General features: G+C 41.0%; 2 protein-coding genes and 1 long non-coding RNA gene across 6 annotated transcripts in view; 1 reads left to right on the forward strand and 2 right to left on the reverse strand.

Annotated features, from left to right (window-relative positions):
• On the reverse strand, positions 1 to 20,347 carry LOC124287394 (probable 4-coumarate--CoA ligase 1). Of its 4 annotated transcripts, none has more exons than XM_046723923.1 (13): positions 19,879 to 20,347; positions 11,958 to 12,020; positions 9,358 to 9,605; positions 8,106 to 8,313; positions 7,663 to 7,769; positions 6,508 to 6,710; positions 4,839 to 5,016; positions 4,241 to 4,412; positions 2,559 to 2,659; positions 1,984 to 2,128; positions 1,292 to 1,374; positions 925 to 1,084; positions 1 to 275 (listed from the first exon to the last, which is right to left on the reverse strand). In XM_046723923.1, exons 3-13 carry the CDS (start codon positions 9,589 to 9,591, stop codon positions 130 to 132), a joined length of 1,737 nt encoding a protein of 578 aa, XP_046579879.1. In that variant the 5' UTR covers positions 9,592 to 9,605; positions 11,958 to 12,020; positions 19,879 to 20,347; the 3' UTR covers positions 1 to 129. The 4 variants fall into 4 exon arrangements, with proteins under 4 accessions (XP_046579879.1, XP_046579881.1, XP_046579878.1 ...); XM_046723925.1 differs by lacking the exon at positions 19,879 to 20,347 and adding an exon at positions 13,339 to 13,463; XM_046723922.1 differs by lacking the exon at positions 11,958 to 12,020.
• LOC124287396 overlaps positions 15,634 to 25,230 on the forward strand; it is an 11,767-nt gene continuing 2,170 nt past the window's right edge. Inside the window, exons 1-3 of the long non-coding RNA XR_006901260.1 lie at positions 15,634 to 15,899; positions 17,901 to 17,903; positions 24,611 to 24,622. This is a non-coding gene — a long non-coding RNA (uncharacterized LOC124287396). The remainder of the gene's footprint in view (positions 15,900 to 17,900; positions 17,904 to 24,610; positions 24,623 to 25,230) is intronic.
• Positions 23,057 to 25,230, reverse strand: part of LOC124287395 (probable ATP-dependent RNA helicase DDX28) — a 19,191-nt gene continuing 17,017 nt past the window's right edge. The window contains exons 14-15 of the mRNA XM_046723927.1: positions 24,958 to 25,110; positions 23,057 to 23,406 (exon numbers count right to left, since the gene is read on the reverse strand). Of these exons, the coding sequence (XP_046579883.1) occupies positions 23,302 to 23,406; positions 24,958 to 25,110 (258 nt within the window). The 3' untranslated portion in view covers positions 23,057 to 23,301. The remainder of the gene's footprint in view (positions 23,407 to 24,957; positions 25,111 to 25,230) is intronic.

Genomic DNA, 25,230 nt, shown 5'->3' on the forward strand with positions numbered 1-25,230 from the left:
GACGGAGGTAGATGTATTATTGGTGATAAGGACAAGAATACTACATTATGTACACAAGTAACGATCCAGATACACCGTTACACCATCACTGCCACCATCACTGTCACCATCACTGCCACCATCCCCCAGTCAGTTCCCCCACACTTTCTCTCTCTCTTGTCTCGACATGTTTCTGTCCCGGAGGACCCTCCTCAGAATCTTGCCGCTGGGGTTCCGGGGGACGTTCTCCACGAACTCAACACCACCACGTAAATGTCTATATGGAGCCACGTGACCTAGAACAGAAAGCAAATAAAAGGCATTTGTGATCCATTGCCGCATTTCACGTACAAATAATAACACGCAAACATTATTACATGTATTATGTCCAAGATGAGGCCATTTAGGCTTCAGATATATACAGTGTATATCTCACCTGCACAAGATGAAGCCATTGAGGCACTGAATACATGTATAACTCACCTGCACAAGATGAAGCCATTTAGGCACTGAATACATATATAACTCACCTGCACAAGATGAAGCCATTTAGGCACTGAATACATATATAACTCACCTGCACAAGATGAAGCCATTTAGGCACTGAATACATATATAACTCACCTGCACAAGATGCCAAGGCCGAATACATATATAACTCACCTGCACAAGATGAAGCCATTTAGGCACTGAATACATATATAACTCACCTGCACAAGATGAAGCCATTTGGGCACTGAATACATGTATAAATCACCCGCATAAGATGAGGCCATTTGGGCACCGAATGCATATATAACTCACCTGCACAAGATGAAGCCATTTAGGCACTGAATACATGTATAACTCACCTGCCCAAGATGAAGCCATTTAGGCACTGAATACATGTATAACTCACCTGCCCAAGATGAAGCCATTTGGGCACCGAATGTATATATAACTCACTTGCAACTAGATCAATGAGGTCCTTTTCAGTGACGCTGGGTTTGGCAACAACGAACGCCCGCGGCACTTCCCCAACCCCTTTTGTTGGTATTCCAACTACTGCGGCGTCTTCAACATCCGGGTGGTTTAAAATGATGTTCTCAAGATGACATGGAGAAATCTGTAACACGGTTTACTCTCCATAGTATTTTGTTTTTTTATAAAGAAGACTGACAAATCAATTTCCAATAATCTTTGAAACATCCCCATAAAGTATTTTACATTAACTATCCAACATCTCAAAACATTAACTTCTCTCCATCTCAAACGCTGTCAACAAACCCTATTTCCCCTGCATATCGAACCCCAAGAACCCAGCATTACCTACCTGATAGCCTTTGAACTTAATGATATCCTTCAATCGGTCAATGATGTAATAGCAGCCGTCGTCGTCATAGAAACCAAGGTCACCTGTTAAAGAAAACCAAATATGTCCAGAGGTAGTCACTATATGTGGAAGCAAAGATGGCCGACAAGAATTGTTTTGTAAATTTTGAAAAAATCTGGGTTACCAGTGTAGTCCTAGCCTCCAAAACATATATTATGAATCGATATTATGGGTTTGCCACAGTTAGTGACTAGAAATGGATAGCAGTCTTGTCTGTGTAAAGTTCTTCTATGTAGCAATACAGGGGACAAAGGGTCGACAATTAGAGTGCATGAATGAGTATAATTTACGCTGCTTTTAGCAATATTCCAGCAATATCACGGCGGGGGAAAAGGGCTTCACATATTGTACCCATGTGGGAATCGAACACAGGCCTTCGGTGTGACGAGCGAACCCTTTAACCACTAGGCTACGCCACCGCCCTCGACAATTAGAAACACTTCCCCTGTTCGCTACAGGATTTACTCATATCCAATCAGATGCAAATCATACAATTTCAAAAACTATTTCCTTCCAATGCCCGAACAAGATTTTTAATCGAAAGTAAACTTTGAACCTGGAGAGGTTTCCAGGAGGCAGCAATTTTGATTAAAAACCCGACATGGGTTTTCACTTGATGTTTGATCACGCACCTGTTCGGAGCCAGGCATCTGACGTGAAGGCCGCTTGGGTGGATGTTCTGTTATTGAGATACCCCATCATTACCTGCGGACCCTTCACACACACCTCCCCCTCTTCCCCCGGGCCGAGATCAGCCCCAGTCACAGGGTCAACAATCTGAAAAACGACATTACTTCATCAATATGGTCACATACCTAGAACAAGTGTTACCATACAATAAAAGGTTTACTGAAAGTCGCCTGGTCAAATACGATTTTATAATTATCCGAGCACCAGGGCGAATCTGGACCACGTTTTGACACGTGAATTTCTATAAGAATTTTATGATCGTGGGTTGGATTCCCTAATTTCCCCTATTTCGCCCTATTTCCGTCTCCAGGTTGTACTAACACCTATCCTGGGCCTCCTTCTACGTGGTCGCTATCTGTATAACGTAAGGTTTACAATAGTCTTCGTGCTGAGATAGCTTCGCGAATCGAGACTCTGTTCGTTTCAACTCTACCTTTCTTCACACACACATACTTATACAGCTGAAACACAGCTGAAGGTAACAAAACTCAATCACTGGCCTCACCAGTAGCCTTACCTTGCTGCGGGTAAGGGGCAGTGGTACCCCAACTGACCCATGCTTGGAGAAGCCCCGAGGAGATACATGGGTCGCTGGACTTGCCTCTGTCATTCCGTAGCCTGCATTATAGACAGCCAAACTCTATCTGTTACATTTACAGCAGAGAACACATGCTGTTCACATCTAACATGTGCAAAAGGTAAAACAGAAAAATGTGTGATTGGCAAATCTACCTGAACCAACTTATATCTAGTTTTAGGTATTCTTGTATACATATATACGGGTATAAAATACCCTTTGGTTTGTTACCCTACATACCCTGTGTGAAGGTGTCACAGTGCACCCTAGATACCCTGTCTGCAGGTGTGACAGTGCATCCTACATACCCTGTCTGGAGGTGTAACAGTACACCCTACATACCCTGTCTGCAGGTGAGACAGGGCATCCTACATACCCTGTCTGAAGGTGTGACAGTACACCCTACATACCCTGTCTGCAGGTGTGACAGGGCATCCTACATACCATGTCTGAAGGTGTGACAGTACACCCTACATACCCTGTCTGCAGGTGTGACAGTGCACCCTACATACCCTGTTTGAAGGTGTGACGGTACACCCTATATACCCTGTCTGAAGGTGTGACAGTGCACCCTACATACCCTGTCTGAAGGTGTGACAGTACACCCTACATACCCTGTCTGCAGGTGTGACAGTGCACCCTACATACCCTGCCTGAAGGTGTGACAGTGCACCCTACATACCCTGTCTGAAGGTGTGACAGTGCACCCTACATACCCTGTGAATTGAAGGCACCCTACATATCCTGTTTGAGGTATGACAGTACACCTTACATACCCTGTTTGAAGGTATGACAGTACACCCTACATACCCTGTCTGAAGGTGTGACAGTACACCCTACATACCCTGTCTGAAGGTGTGACAGTACACCCTACATACCCTGTTTGAAGGTATGACAGTGCATCCTACATACCCTGTTTGAAGGTATGACAGTACACCTTACATACCCTGTCTGAAGGTGTGGCAGTACACCCTACATACCCTGTCTGCAGGTGTGACAGTGCACCCTACATACCCTGTCTGAAGGTGTGGCAGTACACCCTACATACCCTGTCTGCAGGTGTGTCAGTACACCCTACATACCCTGTCTGCAGGTGTGACAGTACATCCTACATACCCTGTCTGAAGGTGTGACAGTAGGTGTGACCCTACATACCCTGTCTGCAGGTGTGACAGTACACCCTACATACCCTGTCCCGTCTGCAGGTGTGACAGTACAGCCTACATACCCTGTCTGCAGGTGTGACAGTACACCCCTACATAGGTGTGACAGTACCCTGTCTGCAGGTGTGTCTGCAGGTACAACCTACATCCTACATACCCTGTCAGCAGGTGTCAGTACACCCTACATACCCTGTTTGAAGGTATGACAGTACACCTTTCATACCCTACCTGAAGGTGTGACAGTACACCCTACATACCCTGTTTGAAGGTATGACAGTACACCTTTCATACCCTACCTGAAGGTGTGACATCGCACCCTATATACCTGCTTGAAGGTGTGGCAGTACACCCTACATACCCTGTGTGAAGGTGTGACAGTGCACCCTACATACCCTGTGTGAAGGTGTTACAGTGCACCCCACATAGCTGTCTGAAGGTGTGACAGTGCACGTTACATACCCTGTTGGAGTCCATTAATTTTGAGCCTCTCTATGAATGCTGTCGTGAGTTCTTTGCTGAGAGCCGCTGCGCCCGACAGTATTGAGGTAAAACTGCTGACGTCGAATTTGTCCACCATTGGGTGCTTGGCCAGGAAACTGATGACCGATGGCGCGACTTGGCTAAACGTTACCTGAGATTGGCAGAACAAACAGGATTACTTGCACATATGCTCTTCTGGGTACCTCATAAGACACTCGTTCATTGAGAAAGCTCATTAGTTTCAGTAGTTAGAGAAGACGCCTATGGAATCCTACAAGGGACATTGCCGATATTTCAAAAACAGGCAATAAATGACAAAATTAACCGCGACAATGCGACATTTTGGCCGTTTATCGCGCTTTCAATCATAGTTTTTATTTCACCAAAGGGCAAGTCTTTTCAAATGTCATAATATGTCGCATTGTCGCCTCGTCTAAAATGGGTGAAAAGGAGATTAAAATGTGCGTCAATGCGACCATTCTAGGATTCCCATAAAGAAGGTAACATGAAAGTCAGCTGAATGTAACAAGGGCTCTACGCAGGGTACGGAAGCCCTGCCCAGGGAGTGAGGACATACCCGGTAGTGGTGCACCGCTTGCAGAAAGTCCCGGGGGTTGTATCTGGGCAGCATGATGGTCGGTGCTCCTTGAGACAGAGGCAAACACATCCCGATCACTATCCCTGCTATATGCATTGTGGGTAGCGCACACAGCGTCACATCCTCCTCACTCGACATACGAAGGAACAATGGATGCCTGCAAATGAGCATATAATTCTTGAAGTTGAATTCAGAGTGCAGGTGTATGTAATCTTTCTATTGGAAATGGTCTACTCTGGTCTGAAGAGATGTTTTCAGCAACATAAAAGAGGCCCAGTGCGATGTTTCTTAGTATAAATCGTACAACCCACGTCTGATCTACCCTGATGTTCATGCGCTTTTATGCGTCACTTTAGGGAGGCGTGGCCAATATTGTAACTGCATTTTTGTATCTGTTCATATTCAGGCGAAGTTCATGATAGTTATCAGTTGTCAGGGATCTATTACTATCTAATGTAAGCAGTGGTTTTGATGTTACTATATTTGATGCTTTTGGAGTCAAGTGTAGCCTGGAATCATCGAGAACAGCTGTATGCTATTACCAGAGTCTAGAATTTTCTGGAAGGTGTGAGTGATTGAGTTTAGTTTTACGCCACGTTCAAAATATTCCAGCAATACCACGACGGGGGACACCAGAAATGGGCTTCACAATGTGGGGAATCGAACCCGGGTCTTCGGTGGGACGAGCGAACGCTTTAACCATTAATAAACCCCACCGCCCCTTTTTGGAAGGTATTACGATTAAATAAGTGGGCGAGCGCATGGCTCTCTGATCTTACAATACATCAAAACCGGTGGTTGTATGAAGATTTCCAGGCCCTGTTTATCCAGCCATGGGCTATTCTATAAGCTTGAGCAGTTTTACTGTTAGGTGAATATTATTATCGTTGTCGCAAGTGCTGTTGTACTTGATATTGTCATTGTATTATGGTACTTTCATTGAATTATATACTGTGAGTCTATTGAGTAATTTCATAACTTCTTTGAGTGGCATTTATAAGCTGAAAAGTACAATATTGAACAAACTTTATGACTAATTAATGAAACTTCAATTGCTAATTCCAGGAATTGAAACCAACAAGAAACCTCTAACCTTAGTTTCTTGTTGGTTTCCATTTACAGAAATGCAAAAATCAAAGAGTCCAAAATGGAATCTAGTTGGAAACTCAGTTACTCAGTTTCAGTGAATGGAAACCAAATTACCCACTATACGGATTGTTTCCAGGTTTCAGGAAACCAAGTCATTTTTGTAGTGTAACAACTTGTTGTATTTCGTGAGTGCGACGTTTCGATATAGATTCTTGTAGGATCCGTGCTTGACACCTCAGTCCTGCTTGTCAACGGTACAAGAACCTGTAACGTCGCACTCTCGAAATAAAACAAGTTGTTATCCATAAAGTTTGTTCAATAGAGTAATTTCATTATAATTAGTATGTAGTAATTTGAATCGATTGTGAACATAATAGATTTTAAAATGCACCTTTGCTGTCCATTGATTTCAAACAGTATTCTTGTGGTATAGATGTTTGGGTCAGGTTTGAAATCGACATGTAACACAACATAAACGTAATTTGATGTGTGTAAGTGATACAAATAGTATCACCTCATACTGCATATGTCAACTACATTGTTTTTGCGACAGCATTACCTGAGTTGACAGAGATCTGATATGATGTTGTAGTGGCTGAGCATGACGCCCTTCGGGAGGCCTGTCGTTCCACTGGAGAAGGGTATGAGGGCCGTGGTGGAGTCCGGCTTGATGTGGATGCGAGGGTGTGATGGCAGGTGTTTGTTCTGCAGTAGGTCTGACAGAGGTCTACATCCGGGCGCCTGGCCTATACATATCACCTCCTGGGTAAATCAGAGAACACGAGGTCAGTACAGAGGTCTACATCCGGGCTCTGTTCCGATCACCCCCGTTGGTTGTCGGAATCCGAGTTGACCAGTTCAGTATACAAAAAGGTGAAGGATCTGCTACCATTTAGCCCAAGAGAGGATAAATCTGTGGCACGTAGACTCCACTCCCTGAATGCCGTGACACAGATAATCGTGTATCTCAGAATCACCCGAGGATGTTTCTAAGTCAGCTGGATGCTTATGGTCTTCAAAGACATAGATGAGGCTAGACTGATATGCATACCCAGTAATACAGCTACCGTATGAACGTGTAGATATACAAATATAGATGTATACAAATCCAAACAGTTTTGGGGCTGAGGCGACCTTAACTTGCCCAACCACTCTAGACTTGAGATGTACTCCTTTAACCTAGGTTCTAGGGTCTGAGAGACTGAAAATAGGTCACTCGCTCACTCACATACCAAATGTTGGGAAATAGTATGGTGTTCGCCATTAGTGGGACAGAACAAGGACTGGTGGGCTACATAGGTGCAATGAATCCATGGTGCAACAACCACCATATAGATTCCTCAGATCGTGGATTAGCATCCGGAATACATCCGTAATCACGGCCGGGTTCACCCGTTTTTCACGAGAGTTTCAATGGTCATTTAAAAAACTTTCAGGACAAAAGGGGGCTGGTGCGCACCCCTGCACACACACGCACGCACGCACACACACACACACACACACACACACACACACACACACACACGCGCGCGCGCACACACTCTGGATCCGCCTATGCGTTATGATGCTTGGTTCGTCATACCGCTACTCTTAGTACCCTTTCTTTCACCGACGTGATAAACGTGCACGACTTCAAGCACCTGGGGTTTTCCTCTTACGTGAACAAAACACTGATCAAGGAGCGTCAAACCAACTCACTCACTCACTTACTCACCTGTGTATACGGTGATAAGGCGGACGCTGCCAGTGCCGTGTCGGCGCAGTCGGGGGTTGTGATGAGGAGTCTGGATCGTGTCTGTCGCAGCTGGGACGCCAAGTCATCTTGAAGGGAAACAAGCTTACAAAGTATAATTTGAGACAAGAAGCTTGGTGTATTAAGGAGACCAGAAGACTGTCAACTAATTATAATTATTGTTCACTTAGGAAAAGTCCAGTCCACCGAACTTGACAAAGTCAATCGCAGCTATAAGGGGAGGAAGTGCCCACATAAAACGGAAACATGGGCAATGGATAAACTGAAGAACATATACTTAGGATTAACTGTATGATTTGTGCAGACACCAGGTGTTCGCGATGCTACCTTAATATCCTACAGTAATGGATATCATTACACCTTCAAGAGTTCAAAAACATTTGCTACAAATAAGGGTCAAATACCGGCAGTAAGCTGAGAGTTAGCTAAAGACAGCGCTGCGCCATTGTCGGTGACGCTGCAAAACACGTGGGCAATTTCAGGGACGTTGGTGGCATACATGGTGACGATATCTCGGTGACGTAGACCCAGATGGTAGAACGCTGATGTCAGTGTATGTATGTCGTCCTGGAGACGCTCGAAGCTTATCCTCCTGTCTGTCTTGCCATCTATCTGTGGAATACGACGCGCTTGTCTTATAATAATAGTCGTAGGGAAAACATTATGTGTTCAGTGAGTTCATGCACGCAGCGAAGTTCATCAAAGAATGCTTTTTTTCAAACATATATAGTTCTAAGATGTACCATTGTGCAGGCCATGGGGCACTTTCTGTGGGGCAGAACCTGAATCAATGCTTCATGACTTCTGGAATTGTAGAACAAGCAAGAACCTTTGGCAAATATTCTCACATTGGCTGAAGCTGAACTGTGTACACACAGGTTCTTTATATCTTCACCGTGATTTGATTCTTTTTGGGTGTTCCCCTACATTTCACACCGACGATACTTTTGACTTGATACTGCTACTAGCCGGATATTATGTTCATAAATGTAAGCTGACAGAGAAAGATCATTCCTATGTTGTCACTCTTCAAGAAGGAATTAAAGTATCATTATCTTGTAGAAAAAGCCGGATGTTTCATGAATTCGAAAGCAAATGGACAATGTATGTAAAACTTGTAAGTGAGTAGTTCAATGTTATGGTAGAGAATGCATGGGTATGAATGAGAAAGCGACTGATATGTCTTTGCTTAAATATTTTTTTTTAATTTTCTATTACTAGTATTTCTTTTCCTCAGGTTTTATTTTTTGGGCCATGGGCGTTTACTACTCTCATGAAACCAACATGCACAGGTAAGGGTGCCGGCCCACCCATGGTTATATACTCGGATTTATGTACAGCTTAATGTAGGATGAAAGCCCGGAGTAATGCAGGCCGTACATATTTATCACCTTAAGAAACCCCATGATTAGCGGATCCTGACCCACGGTTTGTGATCCAGGGGATGTCAACTGTGTCACAGAAAGGGTTACAAATGTGGGTAACGTAAAGTGGATCGACACTTTTAACAATATCCCAGCAATACTTCAGCGTAGAGACACCCGATATAGGCTTCACACATTGTGCCAAAGCGGAGAATCGAACCCGACCCATCTTTACCTAATCCATACACGATGCTGTTTGTAATCTATGGTTCGTGTGTGATTGCAGCCTTACCAAAGCCGTGTTGCTGGCATGCTTGCTGGCATCCTGGAGCAGGTACTGCGATATGGACATGTCTTTGGGAACCACCACACTGGTCTGGTTCATCTGGTCCTCGATACGACTAACGGACGAGTAGAGTGAGACGCTATGCTTTAAGGGACTACTTGACCAACAAACCGGCGTCACGAGCTTGCGAAGAGGAAATCTTTTGCTCCAAACAATCCGCGTGACGTGAGCAGACGGCATGGTCTGGATCTAGTCTGAAAAACAGGCACACCTGATGAGTATGATCACAAGAAAATGTCAACAGTGATAATGAACGAGTTGAACAGATTAAACGTAGTTCTGATACACCTCAGCTTAACATACTAGGACGGCGGACGTAGACTAACGCCTCGCCTCTGAAACTATATCAGCTTCATTTAAATTAAAAAGGTTTCAAATAGTTGGGAATACAGAACCTGAGTAAAATCTTGACTTGCTTCATTTAGATCTATTGCATTGTAGAAAGGGCAAGGGGGACGGGAAAATAACATGAATCAGGGAATGTGAGGCCGACTAATGTAAGATGCAGACATTTACATCTCAAACTGGCTATCACGGATGTGAGGCAGATTATCACCGTCGTAATCGTGGTGAATCTAGGATTCAAACCCGCGATCAGCGAATCATCCCAGACTTACAGGACACGTGGTGGTGAGGTAGCTTAGAAGTCAAAGCGTTCCCTCGACAACCCGAAGGCCCGGAAAGACCATTTCTGGTGTTCCCCGCCGTGATATTGCTGGAAAATCGGGAATCTGTATATGGTATATACATTTCCACAGACATATCCTACATATTGGCACTTTCATGATGGCTGGTACTGTGAATTGAAAAACAAGTTGTTTCTGAGTATTGTACGGGTGGTTATACGGACAGTGCTGTTTAGATACCATTACAAAGTACGTTAAAACTGTATGGTGCGGGACAACGTAGTTTTAGGTGTTTTCTATAGACATTATCTATTCGTACCTAAACAATAACTTACAACACCAGTGCAGGGCTCTATCCAAGCGAGATAGATCCTGGCTGTGCAGTTGCACAAATAACAGGGACAAAACAAAACAAATAGTTGGGCTAGCAAAAACTTGGCTATCTTGCAATACAAATAGTTGGACTTCCTTTTTGAATAACTGGGCTATCTGACACTTACATAGATGGACTACCTGAGTATACGACATTGATAAATATTGACTATACCCACAGTGCTAATAGCTGTGCTATCCAAACTTGTTAACAAGGCCGTACCCGACCATGTATATCAAACATAGTTTGACAGAGTTTGTGATAAGGGATTATTGCATAAATTAGGAGCAGATTTCGATGTTGATCAAACTTTTCTTTCATCATGTCTACCTAAGCCAGGGAAAACAGAATAGTTTAAATGATGGATGTACGTCTAAGTGAAGACTTTAAAAAATAAATATTCCATGATTAAACTGGTTTTACACCTTTAAGTAATCATCGGCAATATCACAAAATGCATCTTTTCAACAAAAGGTTTACTGAGAAAATGCCATCATGTCTATTAGCCCTAATTCCACTAAATCTACCTGTTCCAAATATCATGATATAACAGCATCCAACATACTCCTCTTTGTCGCACTAAAAACACTTCTTTTGCCTAATGCTATGTTGGACTGAAATACGTTGGATAATCAATTTCAGTTTTCACAGAATTTATATTATCACAAACTGTATCTTAATGTAATTATGCACAAATTGTCTAAACTATCTATTCGGTAACACATTTAGAATCGAATTATTCACTGTACATTTAGACTGGGCTGTGACGATTGGAACACGCACTGGTGTTACAGATTGACCACTGGTGATCCCACTGGCTGTATTGCCTATCATGACGAAGACAGTCACCATTATACATTCCAGAGTTTGAGTTGTTGGCATATTTGATCGACATGTTTTTCGTCAAGCGAATTATAATCAAACTGACCTGAAACAACTAATCTACAAAATGCTATAAATATTAAAACGATTGAACCTGTACATGACTACCCTATCAGATTTTGCTAAGCTAATGTAACATGCTGTACTTACTATAATGTAAGCTAAACCACACCGTTACTAGCCAAATACCACAGTACAGTGCTAAACGCTGCATAAACTTAGCTTTGGGGGAAATTTATGACAAGAAACTGCCTTCGAAGAGCATCTGGTCTGTTTGAAGAGTTACGCCATGGTCATATTACTGGTTGTCGAATTATACTAATTATTTTATCATTTCAGGCATATTAATACTGTTTATCATATAGGTATAAAACCTCAACGACCGGTACGTCATAGAGGGCAGCACCATTGCAAGTGATCTTGTCAGTATCCTTCACGGTCTTTTAGAAGTGTAATATAGAATTGTTTACCTACCTCACTGACAAGCCCTTGTTACACTTCAGTGTTAGCATATGCTTCAACACACGAGAAATATGTCCATGCAGTACTGCCATCAAATAGGGAATAGCAGCCGCTGACTTATATACCACACATCCACCAACAATACTGGTGTATACAACAATTAACGCCTATGGAGCAATGCTTACATGTGTCGCTATACTGACCTATACAGGTATCTAGGACAATGAGTCTGACACACTTCGGACACGGTGTGTGTTCAGTTGGCCCTGTGAATGATAAGGTTCGAGATTAACGTCATTCCGATAACACACCCGGAGCTGTGGCATTTTACTCTGTACGTTATAAAGACGTACGCTAAATACGTAGAAGTGCGATATATGGTTTAAACATTTTATTTCGAAGAAATCTGGATTGGTAACAAAGCAAAGCCTGCTTATTAAAATGCTTCTCCGGGTAAAAAGTTAACACAGCTGGTTAGTACATGTATACGTTTTACAAGATAGTGCTAAACATAATATATAGTTGCACAAACGGAGTACATGTGTATATAAAGTCAGTATTTTGGAGTCCGTGGTGTCTGAGGAAAAGTGCGATAATGCAGTTATCATTTCTATATAAATTTAAAATTGCTCAAATCTTTTGCTTTTAGCGATAAAGTCGTGAACTGGTTGAAGCATTTCCATGTTTGTGGAACAGCTGCTGACTGAACGATGGCCATGAGTATTGATGTCAGGTCATACCCATGTATGTAAAAGTCCATAGTCTTTCTCATATTATCGTATTTGTGGCATGTAAAGAAAAGTCGCTGCAGCCGAGACTCCGGCTACAGTGGACAATTTGGCAGAATCTAGAAGCACAATTTAAGTCCAGGTTATTCGTAATTCTATCAAAACAATTGATTAATGATTTAGATTTTAAAGAGCATGCATTAGTTACTTCATCAGGTAGATTATTCCACAAGTTGATCGAGTCCGGAATAGTGCCATATATTATCTCACAGTTGCAGCAGTCCAGCAGGAATATAGTATGTTAGTAGTTTGGGCGTGTGACTACTGGAAGCACTGGAAGTATCTATAGTGTAGTAAAGAGTTATTTATAGGCCGCTTCTTTCACTCTGTGGTAAGGTGTGACTTTAGTTTTACGCCGCACTCAGCAATATTTCAGCTATATGGCGGTATTGTAAGGACATTGTTCATATCATTTTTACATAAATCGTTTTAGGTATATCTCAGAATCTAGTCTTCTGTCTAACAAATTATATATGAAATACCAAGAAATGACGTTTTGGATTTCACAAGTTCACATCATTTCGGTGATACCGTAAATTCGGATTTGTGATGTCATAAATCAGCAGAGGCACGCACTTATATGCACGCACATGACTTGTCTTTAACGCAAGCGGTTTGCGTATCATATGTAACCACGCCCACTCTCTTCAATATGGCAGTGGTTAAACCTGGGGCGTCTCTAGGCTGACCTTACATCTCTCGCATGCAAGCTCAAAGTACAGCTAATGTAGTGTTCGCATTTGGTCTCTGTCTAAGCCTCGAGTCGATTGAATTACATCACTGAAAACAGACTCACGGAAAACCTGTGTTGGATCCCGGCACGAGAAGTGTAACTTCAGCAAACCATGGAGAATCTTCATTGAAATAAGCACCTCAACAACTTTAGCAACTTTTCTCTGATAACCGTATTTATAAAGCGCTATGCTTAACTGTGAGAAAAATCTGCGATGTGCCCCCTTCGTGATGCACGTGGGATATGTCTCTGAGGCGTTCGCACGTGCAGTTTCTTGTTTTGTGATTTTGGTTTGAGATACTTGTATTCATTCTCTTCCCACAGAGGTTACTCCTGTCATATCTTCCTACGTAGGAAGATATGATAGGAGTAACCTCTGTGGGAAGAGAATGACTTATATTAGGACATGTACAATATTCATGAATTGAGCATATGCAGCTTGTGCATGGACGAAGAAACAAACTGTTTATCAAGATACTGATCAGGGAACGCTTAAACCCCTCATCACACATACCCGTCCCCACCCGTACCACATGCCACGTACTGGCACGCGCACAATCACTCACTCACATATACCACCCTATCTCATCTCCCTTTTCTCAACAGTTTGCACGTCTATATACTACTGGAATAAAGTAACTGTGAATTATTAAATGCAAAAAAGATAATAACATGATCTGTGGTGTTTTCTTAATCACTGTTTAACTACTGACAGGATAATATCGAAATCGGTATGATTTGACACGAGGCATCGTGACACGCCCTTGAAGAGATGTGGTGTCAAAAGTCAGTTCACAAATTCAGTATCGTCGTGTGTGCCCACCATGTGGGGGATGTCGGCTTGACAACGACGACGCATAGACGACACTTCTGTCCGTTTGAGACAAAATGATACCCATGAATTGCAATCTAACACAAAAACAAATAGGCATAAAAGAATAAAACCCACGCGGAGTGCAATAAAAACAACAGACAAACTGCATAATTATTGTCACAAACATAAGAAAACTTGTTTCAGAAACTGTCATAATTTATTTGTCCGTTTTCCAAGTTTGTTACAAGGGCGCATTGGCAACTAAAGGAACAGCGCGAAAAGCGAGATGCACGTGCGTTAGTGACGTCAGAGACATGTGATTAGTGCTGATTGACAAAGTGAGAGAAAATGAAAGTCTATAATTTACAAAGTCGATGATTTCTTCAAGGCTGAAAATGACAGGGGGTGACCCAAGTATGCAATTACTAAGTACATACAGCGCATTGCCTGTGCAGTTGGGGTAAATGTCATCGCCAGCTCAAAAATTTGTTGAGAACCGGTTAACGCACGTGCATCTCGCTTTTCGCGCTGTACCTTTAGTTGCCAATGCGTCCTTGTAACAAACTGGGAAAACGCACAAATCAATATTGACAGTTTCTTAAACAAGGTTTTTATTTTTGTGACAAAAATTATGCATGTTTTTTCTAGAATTGGTCTGTTGTTTGTATTGCATTCCGCGTTGGTTTGATTCTTTTATGTCTATTTGTTTTTGTGTTAGATTGCAATTCATCGGTATCATTTTGTCTCAAACGGACTGTTAGCAATTGACTGAAGAAATCTTTGGGAATGTTGTTCCATGTCTGAACCACCCCTTGTCCCAATCCAGCTAACGTCAATGGCTGATTCTGCGCTGACGTAAACGTCTCTCCATTTCGTCCCAAGCTGCACATGAGGCCCAATGATCTCATCCTTGTATCGCAGAGCTGTCAAGTTGTCATTGACAATAACAAGCTGTGTCAGACCATGAGATGACGTCCATAACGCTCCCACCACCAACCTGTCGACGTTGTACAACGCTAGGGTTAGCATACCGTTCACCTCGCCGTCTGTACACCCTTTTCCTGCCATCAGAGCTGTCCAGATGAAATCTTCAGTGAACAAACCACCATCCAAATCTTGTCTCCTGTACCGTAGATGCTATCTGCACCAGACAGAGCGTGTCTGTCGGTGACGTTGGAGCAAAGCTGGAAATTGCACGCCGTCGGGGTCGGATGTTGTGCTTCCACAGTCCTGGACCTGATTGGACGTATGCCAGGAATGGTCAGAGCAGTCAAACTGGCAGCCTGGAATCGATTCTTTAGATGGGTCAGCCGAATGTGGTTGTCTTGCTGGTCACGCGTGGACCGCGGGTCCGAGGCAAATCTCTCGTGTTCCCGTTGTGTTGAAAACGTCTCCATAGGAATGAGATCGTTGTTTCGATGGACACCAAAATGTCTGGCCACTTCATTTTTGGCCATTCCAGTCTCCAGCATACCCTCGCCGCGCAGACGCTGATTTTCTGTAAGCCGTGGCATGACGTACGCGCAGGGTTTTATTAATTAATGTGTTTTCCATAACATTCAGAGGCGAGAGAATAATCTACCGTTCTTCAATTTCCAATATCAGGTGTGTGAACTTCAGGTGTCAAAAAACATGCAAAAAGTGAGTAAGTTCATTGTGCACAATGTGCACGTGCCACGCGCGATACGTGACATCAAATTTCACGCAAAGTGCTTTGCCACATGTTTATTTGTGGTTATTTTTATAACTTTTCAAATAACTTTTATTTTATGCAATTTAATGTTTTGCACAGTCACTTTTTTCCGTTAGTGTATGTGGACCATTGTAACAAGAAAACAATATATCTCTTGACCAACAGTCACCAGTAGAAGTGTTTTCTCTATGAAATATGAAGGAATAGTGTTTAATGACACAGTGAGTAATGTCACGGAGGTATGTGAATAATACACAAAGAATCTGTACTTTGTGGAGAAAGAGTAATCCCAAATACAACACACGTGACATGTCATTGTATCGATTATCAATCTTGCATTTAGCTGAAAGGACAGAATACACATTACGCGCTGCTTCAACGTAAACAGAGCACCACAATACATCAAGGCAGGCCCATTGAAACTCAATTCTCGGAATCTATATGGACCATTTGTTTCTCTTTATATTTGTTAAGCCCAATGCGGAAACCTACACTAAAGGTTAATCAACCTGTATGAGAAGTGAACCATTAATAACTGTTCTCAATAGGAAAATATCACCATTGTCAGCAGTAACATGCGTAATCAGATTAGATGCGCATAACTCCGGGTGTGTTGAGAAGAGTACACAGCTGTTCTAAGTGGGCGTCGCATAACAATTGTCCTGCTATTGACGAGTGTATTTATTTATCTTCGCCCGATGGGATACTTAGAAAACAATAAACAAAACAATAACAAATATATAGGAATTAATAACAATAAGATACTATCTGACTGACTGAAATGTAAAGTATTTCACCTGTCCTGAATATAGACGTTAAGATTTTATCTCACTGACTGAAATGTAAAGTATTTCACCTGCCCTGAATATAGACGTTAAGATATTACCTCACTGACTGAAATGTAAAGTATTTCACCAGCCCTGAATATAGACGTTAATATATAATCTGACTGACTGAAATGTAAAGTATTTCACCTGCCCTGAATGTAGACGTTAATATATTATCTGACTGACTGAAATGTAAAGTATTTCACCTGCCCTGAATATAGGCGTTAATATATTATCTGACTGACTGAAATGTAAAGTATTTCACCTGCCCTGAATATAGACGTTAAGATATTATCTGACTGACTGAAATGTAAAGAATTTCACCTGTCCTGAATATAGACGTTAAGATATTATCTCACTGACTGAAATGTAAAGTATTTCACCTGTTCTGAATATAGACGTTAAGATATTATCTCACTGATTGAAATGTAAAGTATTTCACCTGCCCTGAATATAGGCGTTAAGATATTATCTCACTGACTGAAATGTAAAGTATTTCACCTGCCCTGAATATAGACGTTAAGATATTATCTGACTGACTGAAATGTAAAGAATTTCACCTGTCCTGAATATAGACGTTAAGATATTATCTCACTGACTGAAATGTAAAGTATTTCACCTGTTCTGAATATAGACGTTAAGATATTATCTCACTGATTGAAATGTAAAGTATTTCACCTGCCCTGAATATAGGCGTTAAGATATTATCTCACTGACTGAAATGTAAAGTATTTCACCTGCCCTGAATATAGGCGTTAAGATATTATCTCACTGACTGAAATGTAAAGTATTTCACCTGCCATGAATATAGACGTTAAGATATTATCTCACTGACTGAAATGTAAAGTATTTCACCTGTTCTGAATATAGACGTTAAGATATTATCTCACTGACTGAAATGTAAAGTATTTCACCTGCCCTGAATATAGGCGTTAAGATATTATCTCACTGACTGAAATGTAAAGTATTTCACCTGCCCTGAATATAGGCGTTAAGATATTATCTCACTGACTGAAATGTAAAGTATTTCACCTGCCCTGAATATAGACGTTAAGATATCATCTCACTGACTGAAATGTAAAGTATTTCACCTGCCATGAATATAGTCGTTAAGATATTACCTGACTGACTGAAATGTAAAGTATTTCACCTGTCCTGAATATAGGCGTTAAGATATTATCTCACTGACTGAAATGTAAAGTATTTCACCTGCCATGAATATAGACGTTAAGATATTACCTGACTGACTGAAATGTAAAGTATTTCACCTGTCCTGAACATAGATGTTAAGATAGTATCTGACTGACTGAAATGTAAAGTATTTCACCTGCCCTGAATATAGACGTTAAGATATTATCTGACTGACTGAAATGTAAAGTATTTCACCTGCCCTGAATATAGACGTTAAGATATTATCTGACTGACTGAAATGTAAAGTATTTCACCTGTCCTGAATATAGGCGTTAAGATATTATCTGACTGACTGAAATGTAAAGTATTTCACCTGTCCTGAATATAGACGTTAAGATATTATCTCACTGACTGAAATGTAAAGTATTTCACCTGCCCTGAATATAGACGTTAAGATATTATCTCACTGACTGAAATGTAAAGTATTTCACCTGTCCTGAATATAGACGTTAAGATATTATCTGACTGAAATGTAAAGTATTTCACCTGCCCTGAATATAGGCGTTAAGATATTATCTGACTGACTGAAATGTAAAGTATTTCACCTGTCCTGAATATAGACGTTAAGATATTATCTCACTGACTGAAATGTAAAGTATTTCACCTGCCATCAATATAGACGTTAGGATATTATCTCACTGACTGAAATGTAAAGTATTCTACTTGCCCTCTCGTAGACGTTGAGATATTACCTGACTGACTGAAATGTAAAGTATTTCACCTGTCCTGAATATAGGCGTTAAGATATTATCTGACTGACTGAAATGTAAAGTATTTCACCTGTCCTGAATATAGACGTTAAGATATTATCTCACTGACTGAAATGTAAAGTATTTCACCTGCCCTGAATATAGACGTTAGGATATTATCTCACTGACTGAAATGTAAAGTATTCTACTTGCCCTCTCGTAGACGTTGAGATATTATCTCACTGACTGAAATGTAAAGTATTTCACCTGCCATGAATATAGACGTTAAGATATTATCTGACTGACTGAAATGTAAAGTATTTCACCTGTCCTGAATATAGACGTTAAGATATTATCTCACTGACTGAAATGTAAAGTATTTCACCTGCCCTGAATATAGACGTTAAGATATTATCTCACTGACTGAAATGTAAAGTATTTCACCTGTCCTGAATATAGGCGTTAAGATATTATCTCACTGACTGAAATGTAAAGTATTTCACCTGTCCTGAATATAGACGTTAGGATATTATCTGACTGACTGAAATGTAAAGTATTTCACCTGTCCTGAATAGACGTTAGGATATTATCTCACTGACTGAAATGTAAAGTATTTCACCTGTCCTGAATATAGGCGTTAAGATATTACCTGACTGACTGAAATGTAAAGTATTTCACCTGCCCTGAATATAGACGTTAAGATATTATCTGACTGACTGAAATGTAAAGTATTTCACCTGCCCTGAATATAGACGTTAGGATATTATCTGACTGACTGAAATGTAAAGTATTTCACCTGTCCTGAATATAGACGTTAGGATATTATCTCACTGACTGAAATGTAAAGTATTCTACTTGCCCTCTCGTAGACGTTGAGATATTATCTCACTGACTGAAATGTAAAGTATTTCACCTGCCATGAATATAGACGTTAAGATATTATCTGACTGACTGAAATGTAAAGTATTTCACCTGTCCTGAATATAGACGTTAAGATATTATCTCACTGACTGAAATGTAAAGTATTTCACCTGCCCTGAATATAGACGTTAGGATATTATCTCACTGACTGAAATGTAAAGTATTTCACCTGTCCTGAATATAGACGTTAAGATATTATCTAACTGACTGAAATGTAAAGTATTTCACCTGTCCTGAATATAGACGTTAGGATATTATCTCACTGACTGAAATGTAAAGTATTCTACTTGCCCTCTCGTAGACGTTGAGATATTATCTCACTGACTGAAATGTAAAGTATTTCACCTGCCCTGAATATAGACGTTAAGATATTATCTGACTGACTGAAATGTAAAGTATTTCACCTGCCCTGAACATACGCCATATCTTAACATACACGATTCAGACATTCGTCAGAATTCCACTTACCTTTTGCAGGGAACGGTGGTATTATGAAGGACGTTCCTTGGTGATGTTGATGATCTATTGACTTTGGAACAACAGACTTTGGTTTACAATGTGTTATGTTGACAGACGGCGAGCAGACGGTGTACGATCAGCGATGTGTTGAACCTGAGTGGACTGGGCCCACCACGACGGGCCTGATACCAGCTGCTGTGTCAGATGTGCAAGAGATAATTAGTATGTATACATGTGTGCAGTATGCAAGCATAATACGATTGTTACAGTTGGATGCAAATAAAATTGTGGGTTGTAGGTTGATGTAGGGTAGTATGTGTGGCGAGTTCACGGTTATTGCACTTACACATATGCGCGCGTTTGCACAATAGGCTATTCGGGACGCGTGCCGGTTTGAGTGAGTTGTTAATATACTCTCAATTAAAAAGAAAAGAAACATGACATGCTGTTTTGGAGTTACTTACTGAGTGCATATAACTGATTCAAACATGACATCATTGCTCAGTTACAGCAAAAGCATCACTTTACAAATTTCCAAAACATTATTATCCAGAAAGTGTTTGGTAAAAACACAGAGGGCTATTAAAGCCACTTGGTCAGAGTAAAATGTCAGTATCTGGTGTGACCACCATTAGCGTCGACAACAGCTTGGCAGCGGTGACCCATAGAAGAAAGGATAAGCCGAATGCTGTCTTGAGGAATGTTTTGATACACTTGCTGAAGTGCTGTGTGCAGTTCTTGGAGCGTCTGAGGCGGCGGATTACGCTGGCGCAAGCTGGTCAAGAGTATCCCATAGATGTTCAATGGGGGACAAATCCGGTGATCGAGAAGGCCAAGGTAACAACTGAACATTGTTTTGCTGGAGGAAGACCTGTCAAACAAGTGCACCGTGAGGTCGAGCATTGTCATGCGCCAAAGGTCACGTTGATGTAGGCAACGACATGACGTTGAACTGGTCTTCTGGCTTTTCCTAGCCAATTGCGCACTGTCTGGTCGGAGATTCGGAGCAGTCCAGGGATTTGGATTGTTGTGGATGGTGCGGCCGTGGCGTTTGAACGAAAATGTCTCAACCGGATGTAGCGATCCTGGGCGGCGGTGGTAACTCCAGGTCGACCTGACCTGGGTCTGTCATTAACACTCCCAGTATTTTTGTATCGGGTGCATAGGTTTGAGATGGTCTGTCTGGACACGCTGAAGTGCCTTGCCACATCATGCTGCGATGGCCGTCCTTGTAAACGGCCGATGTCGTTGAGCCTCTGTCAGTCTTTTCATTCTCTTGTCGTCTACAGTAGCTTAAAGCAATGCATGTGGAGTCTCATATTGATGTGGCTTTTTAAAGCCTACAGTCATAGGCTTCAGCTCAGGGCGATACACAATTTCATGATGCTCGTGCATTTCATGTAGGGTGCATTTTAGAGATTCACTACAGACGCGAGTGTAACGTTACGTTTTCGTTAAACGTTTCTTTTTTTAAACGTTTTGTCGTCAGCAACCATTCCCCCACATGCTGTGATTCAGCATGGATTGGTTTATGTCAAATATTTTCCTAAAATTCAAGTTTGTCCTGTCAAGTTTCTTTTTTTGAAGAGTATATATACCATGTCGCAGTTTTTACCCGATTGTTAGGTGTTTAATGTTGTACTCAGCAATAATCAGTCTGGCCCACTGTGACACAGTGGGCTGATTCCGAGCCGAACTGTCCTTCATATGTTATCTCCTTAATGCCGACCACCAGGCAAGGAAACAAACAAGTCAAAACATTGATTACACAACAGTCTCGTTTCCTGTTGACTGGGTTCCGTCCTATTGTGCAACTTAGTACAATAACCAGTCCAGAATTTTTAGACCAATTCATTTAACTGGATACATAAATATTAATCAGTATTATTTGATACATCTAAGCTCTTGTATATTGCAACACTACGCTCCTTCTAATCCTTGCAAACACGTCGTGCAGCGTGCTCTATCGTACAGCGAGCTCTGACTAACGGTAACCTGGAAATCGTGGAAATCTCAAAACGAGGCTCTGCCGCTAGAAATGTTTGGCGGTCTGGTACGGAATTGATATTATATCAATTACATTGTGCGTTACAGAACTACACTAATAAGCGCAACAAAATACATAACAGGTGTAACCAGTGTGCTAGATGCATTGTGAATCATTTTACGACCTCATCATCAAACAGGGGCAGTCTGTGACGTCTTAGTTAAGGTCATGCTGCCTACATCTCACCTCACGATGTTATTAAAGTTTCAAATTATAATTCATTTATAAATACCATTTTCTTATGAAAAAAGGAATTGGAATTCAGTGTAACCATAGTTGTTTGTGATGTCTATTTTCACATTCGGATCGGCTGAAAAGTAGGTCATTGCCTGAATAGGTTAATGAGACTCATGTTTCGGTTTGCGTACTCCTTTTACGTAAGTCGCGTCTGAGGTTCGAACAAGCGACCGGAGGCGGTCCGGTATTTCTGTAAATGATGGTCGTGGGATGAGGTTGATCATGATCAGAATAAGAAAACGTTATGGATATCAAGCTTTCGTATTTACACACCACGTCACCATCAAGTAGTTTGACTACTATAGTATATCTGAGAAAATAAAATATATTCTAAGAAGGTTATATTTTATTTGTTCATATCTATATTTCTATAGATGAACGTGATCTATCAACCCTTCTTCTATTTTCTTTGAATTTAGGGCCGTTATCGTTCGAAGGAACAATAGAAAACATAAACTGTACATGACCAGTCAAGCAAATATTTCTTGCGTTTATCTTATAGTCCGTTTGACTTCGTTTGAGACCGATGAATTGCTCACTAACACAAAATCTAATAAATGCAACAAAACCAAATTTTGCACAGTCCCATGAAGTCGACAGACCAACTCTGATGATTTGTCTAATAATTTTGGACAGCCGAATAAAAAAGTTGTTTAACAAACGATCATTATTTTGTTGTCACTTTTCGCTATTTCTTGCTGTTTTATACTCCAATAACAGCAAACAATATTTAAGCCAATTCTGAAAAAGAACACTTATATATTCAGGTATTCACTCGAAATGCACCCGACACATGTACCTACAAGCTGAACATTTACAACATTTTGTTCCAGCAGGACATACTGACTCCATGCTGACTGGTCCTTGTTTCTTCATACGCAACAAATGTAACAACGCCATCAGTGTACGATCAATTATATTTTCACTTACAGTACATGCTCTTTACAATAAATCTACAATCCGTACAATCTTCACATTGTTGTGGATCATATAGTGTTCATGCCTTCAATCACAGGTTTGTCTGGTCCAGCTTTCAGCCCTGACAGGCCACCCAGATGTAGTAGTGAGAATACGGCTTAGTGTGGCATCACTCATTATTCACTTGCTCCCCTTAATCAGAACAAGATTGACCAAGTTTCAAACCACCTCTATAGAACATCTCTGTGTGGGAATTTGCGAGCGATAATGGATGATATCTTCCTCTTGATATTGGCATTAACATTGTGCAGAGCCTGGTGTTTCCGGGCGGCAGTCTGTAACAGAAGAAAACATCATCCATAGAAGACTGTTGTAGCCATCAAAGCTACTTTTTACGAATTACTTAAGATTTTCTATAATCTTTCAACTTGTCGAAAAATGTATAATGATCTTTAGGAGATGCCACATGATACTTGTATCAAGATGTGGGAGTGTGTATGCTTTGCATTGTATATTATTATGTCAGAAGAAAGCTCCAGTCTCTGACGTTTTCTGTGATACACACACCTTGTGTATGGTGCCTGGAAACCAAGGATAACCAGAAGAGGAGTGTCATCGCTACCAGTGCCACTCTTACAACTGTAAGTAAATAATCTTTGATTTCTCCAAAAACAATAAGCATCTGACCTTACATCTAGCCTAATACATTCCTAGCCGACAAAGTTTCATACAAAATGGAAAGGTTTGGCACCAAAAGCAATCCTTAGGATCAATTGAAGTTGTTGCCCTTGAAAAGAAATTATTGTTCTTTGTAAGACAAAAATGTTTCATGATATATTAAATGGTTTATACTGAAACACTTACTCCATAAATGAAATTAAACAAGGGAGATAACTCTGTAAAATATTAATTCTTGATGCTGGGGTTTTCAAACTCCATCCAATCATGTATATCTGACAGACATCATCCTGGTTTCCACACCAATTTCCAAGAAAATGTTTCTCATTTGGGGTACAGTGCATCATTGGACAAGGGCCATAACTCTGTAAAATATTATTCCTGACCCAGAGTTTCACTCTTATTTAACATACTTATCTCTTAATGATGTATGCAACATGTCTTTCTTCATTTTGTAGTAGTAAATCACTTCTCCCCCATTCAAATCAAATTGACAGATGTATCCCAAATTTACAACCCCTTTGAATTGTTGCAGGGAAGAATAATGAAGGTGAATCGGACTGTTAACAAAGTACCATGGATCCTGGCAGATCTAAGGGAGGCAACTTCACACAGTGAGTTGTGGCAAACAGGAACACACCTTTATATTGCAAGGAATCCATAAGAACAGAGATACTCAATAGAAATATAGTTTGTCATTTTGTGTCAGTTACACCAACAAAGGCTTAAGGATGGTTGAAACCTTCAGAATACAGTGTTTAAAGCCAGACACCTTAAATTGACATTTTTGCTTCAATATTGTCAAAACCACATACCATGTCACATTTGTTTTACACAACTTGTATACATTGTATCACAAAGCACAATACTTTAGTTATTCAGTATAGTTCTATTAAGGTGGCACTGCATTTATGAATTTGACAGACCATGAAACATGATGTGAAAGATGTCACAACTGGTTGTGCTGAGTTATGTCCCTTGGGTGTGCAAGAAACCCTACATACAACACCCTGATTCCCCCCAATTATGTTCCAGGTTTCTCAGCACCACACCCATGTTTCATGGTCTGTCAACGCAGTGAGCTGCATCACTTCAGGGGTTCCTCCCATAAAGCTGACAAGTAGTCACAAAATAAGCTGATTGGTAAGCAAACATTTTGAAAACCAAAGAATTAATGTGGCCTAATACAAGGCAAGAGATATACTGACCTCAATCTGCCACAGGAGGTCGACCTCCCACTTCTTGGTGATGAAGGTTGTGACCTGCCCTGAGGTGTGTGACCCCACCCGACCCACTCTCCCAGCACGGTGAATGTAGTCCGACACAAATGGGGGGCAGTCGAAGTTGATCACGTGATGTACCTGTAGATCAGATGAAATCAGTTTCTTCATGAGTCTCTACGTTTCTTTGGATCCTATAAACCTTTGTATATGTTCTGCAACACTACTATACTTGCACAAGGTTCAGGAAAACTACTACTA

The sequence above is a fragment of the Haliotis rubra genome, unplaced genomic scaffold, assembly GCF_003918875.1.
Source record: "Haliotis rubra isolate DU_JTF1 unplaced genomic scaffold, ASM391887v1 Scf40, whole genome shotgun sequence".
NCBI lineage: Eukaryota > Metazoa > Mollusca > Gastropoda > Lepetellida > Haliotidae > Haliotis > Haliotis rubra.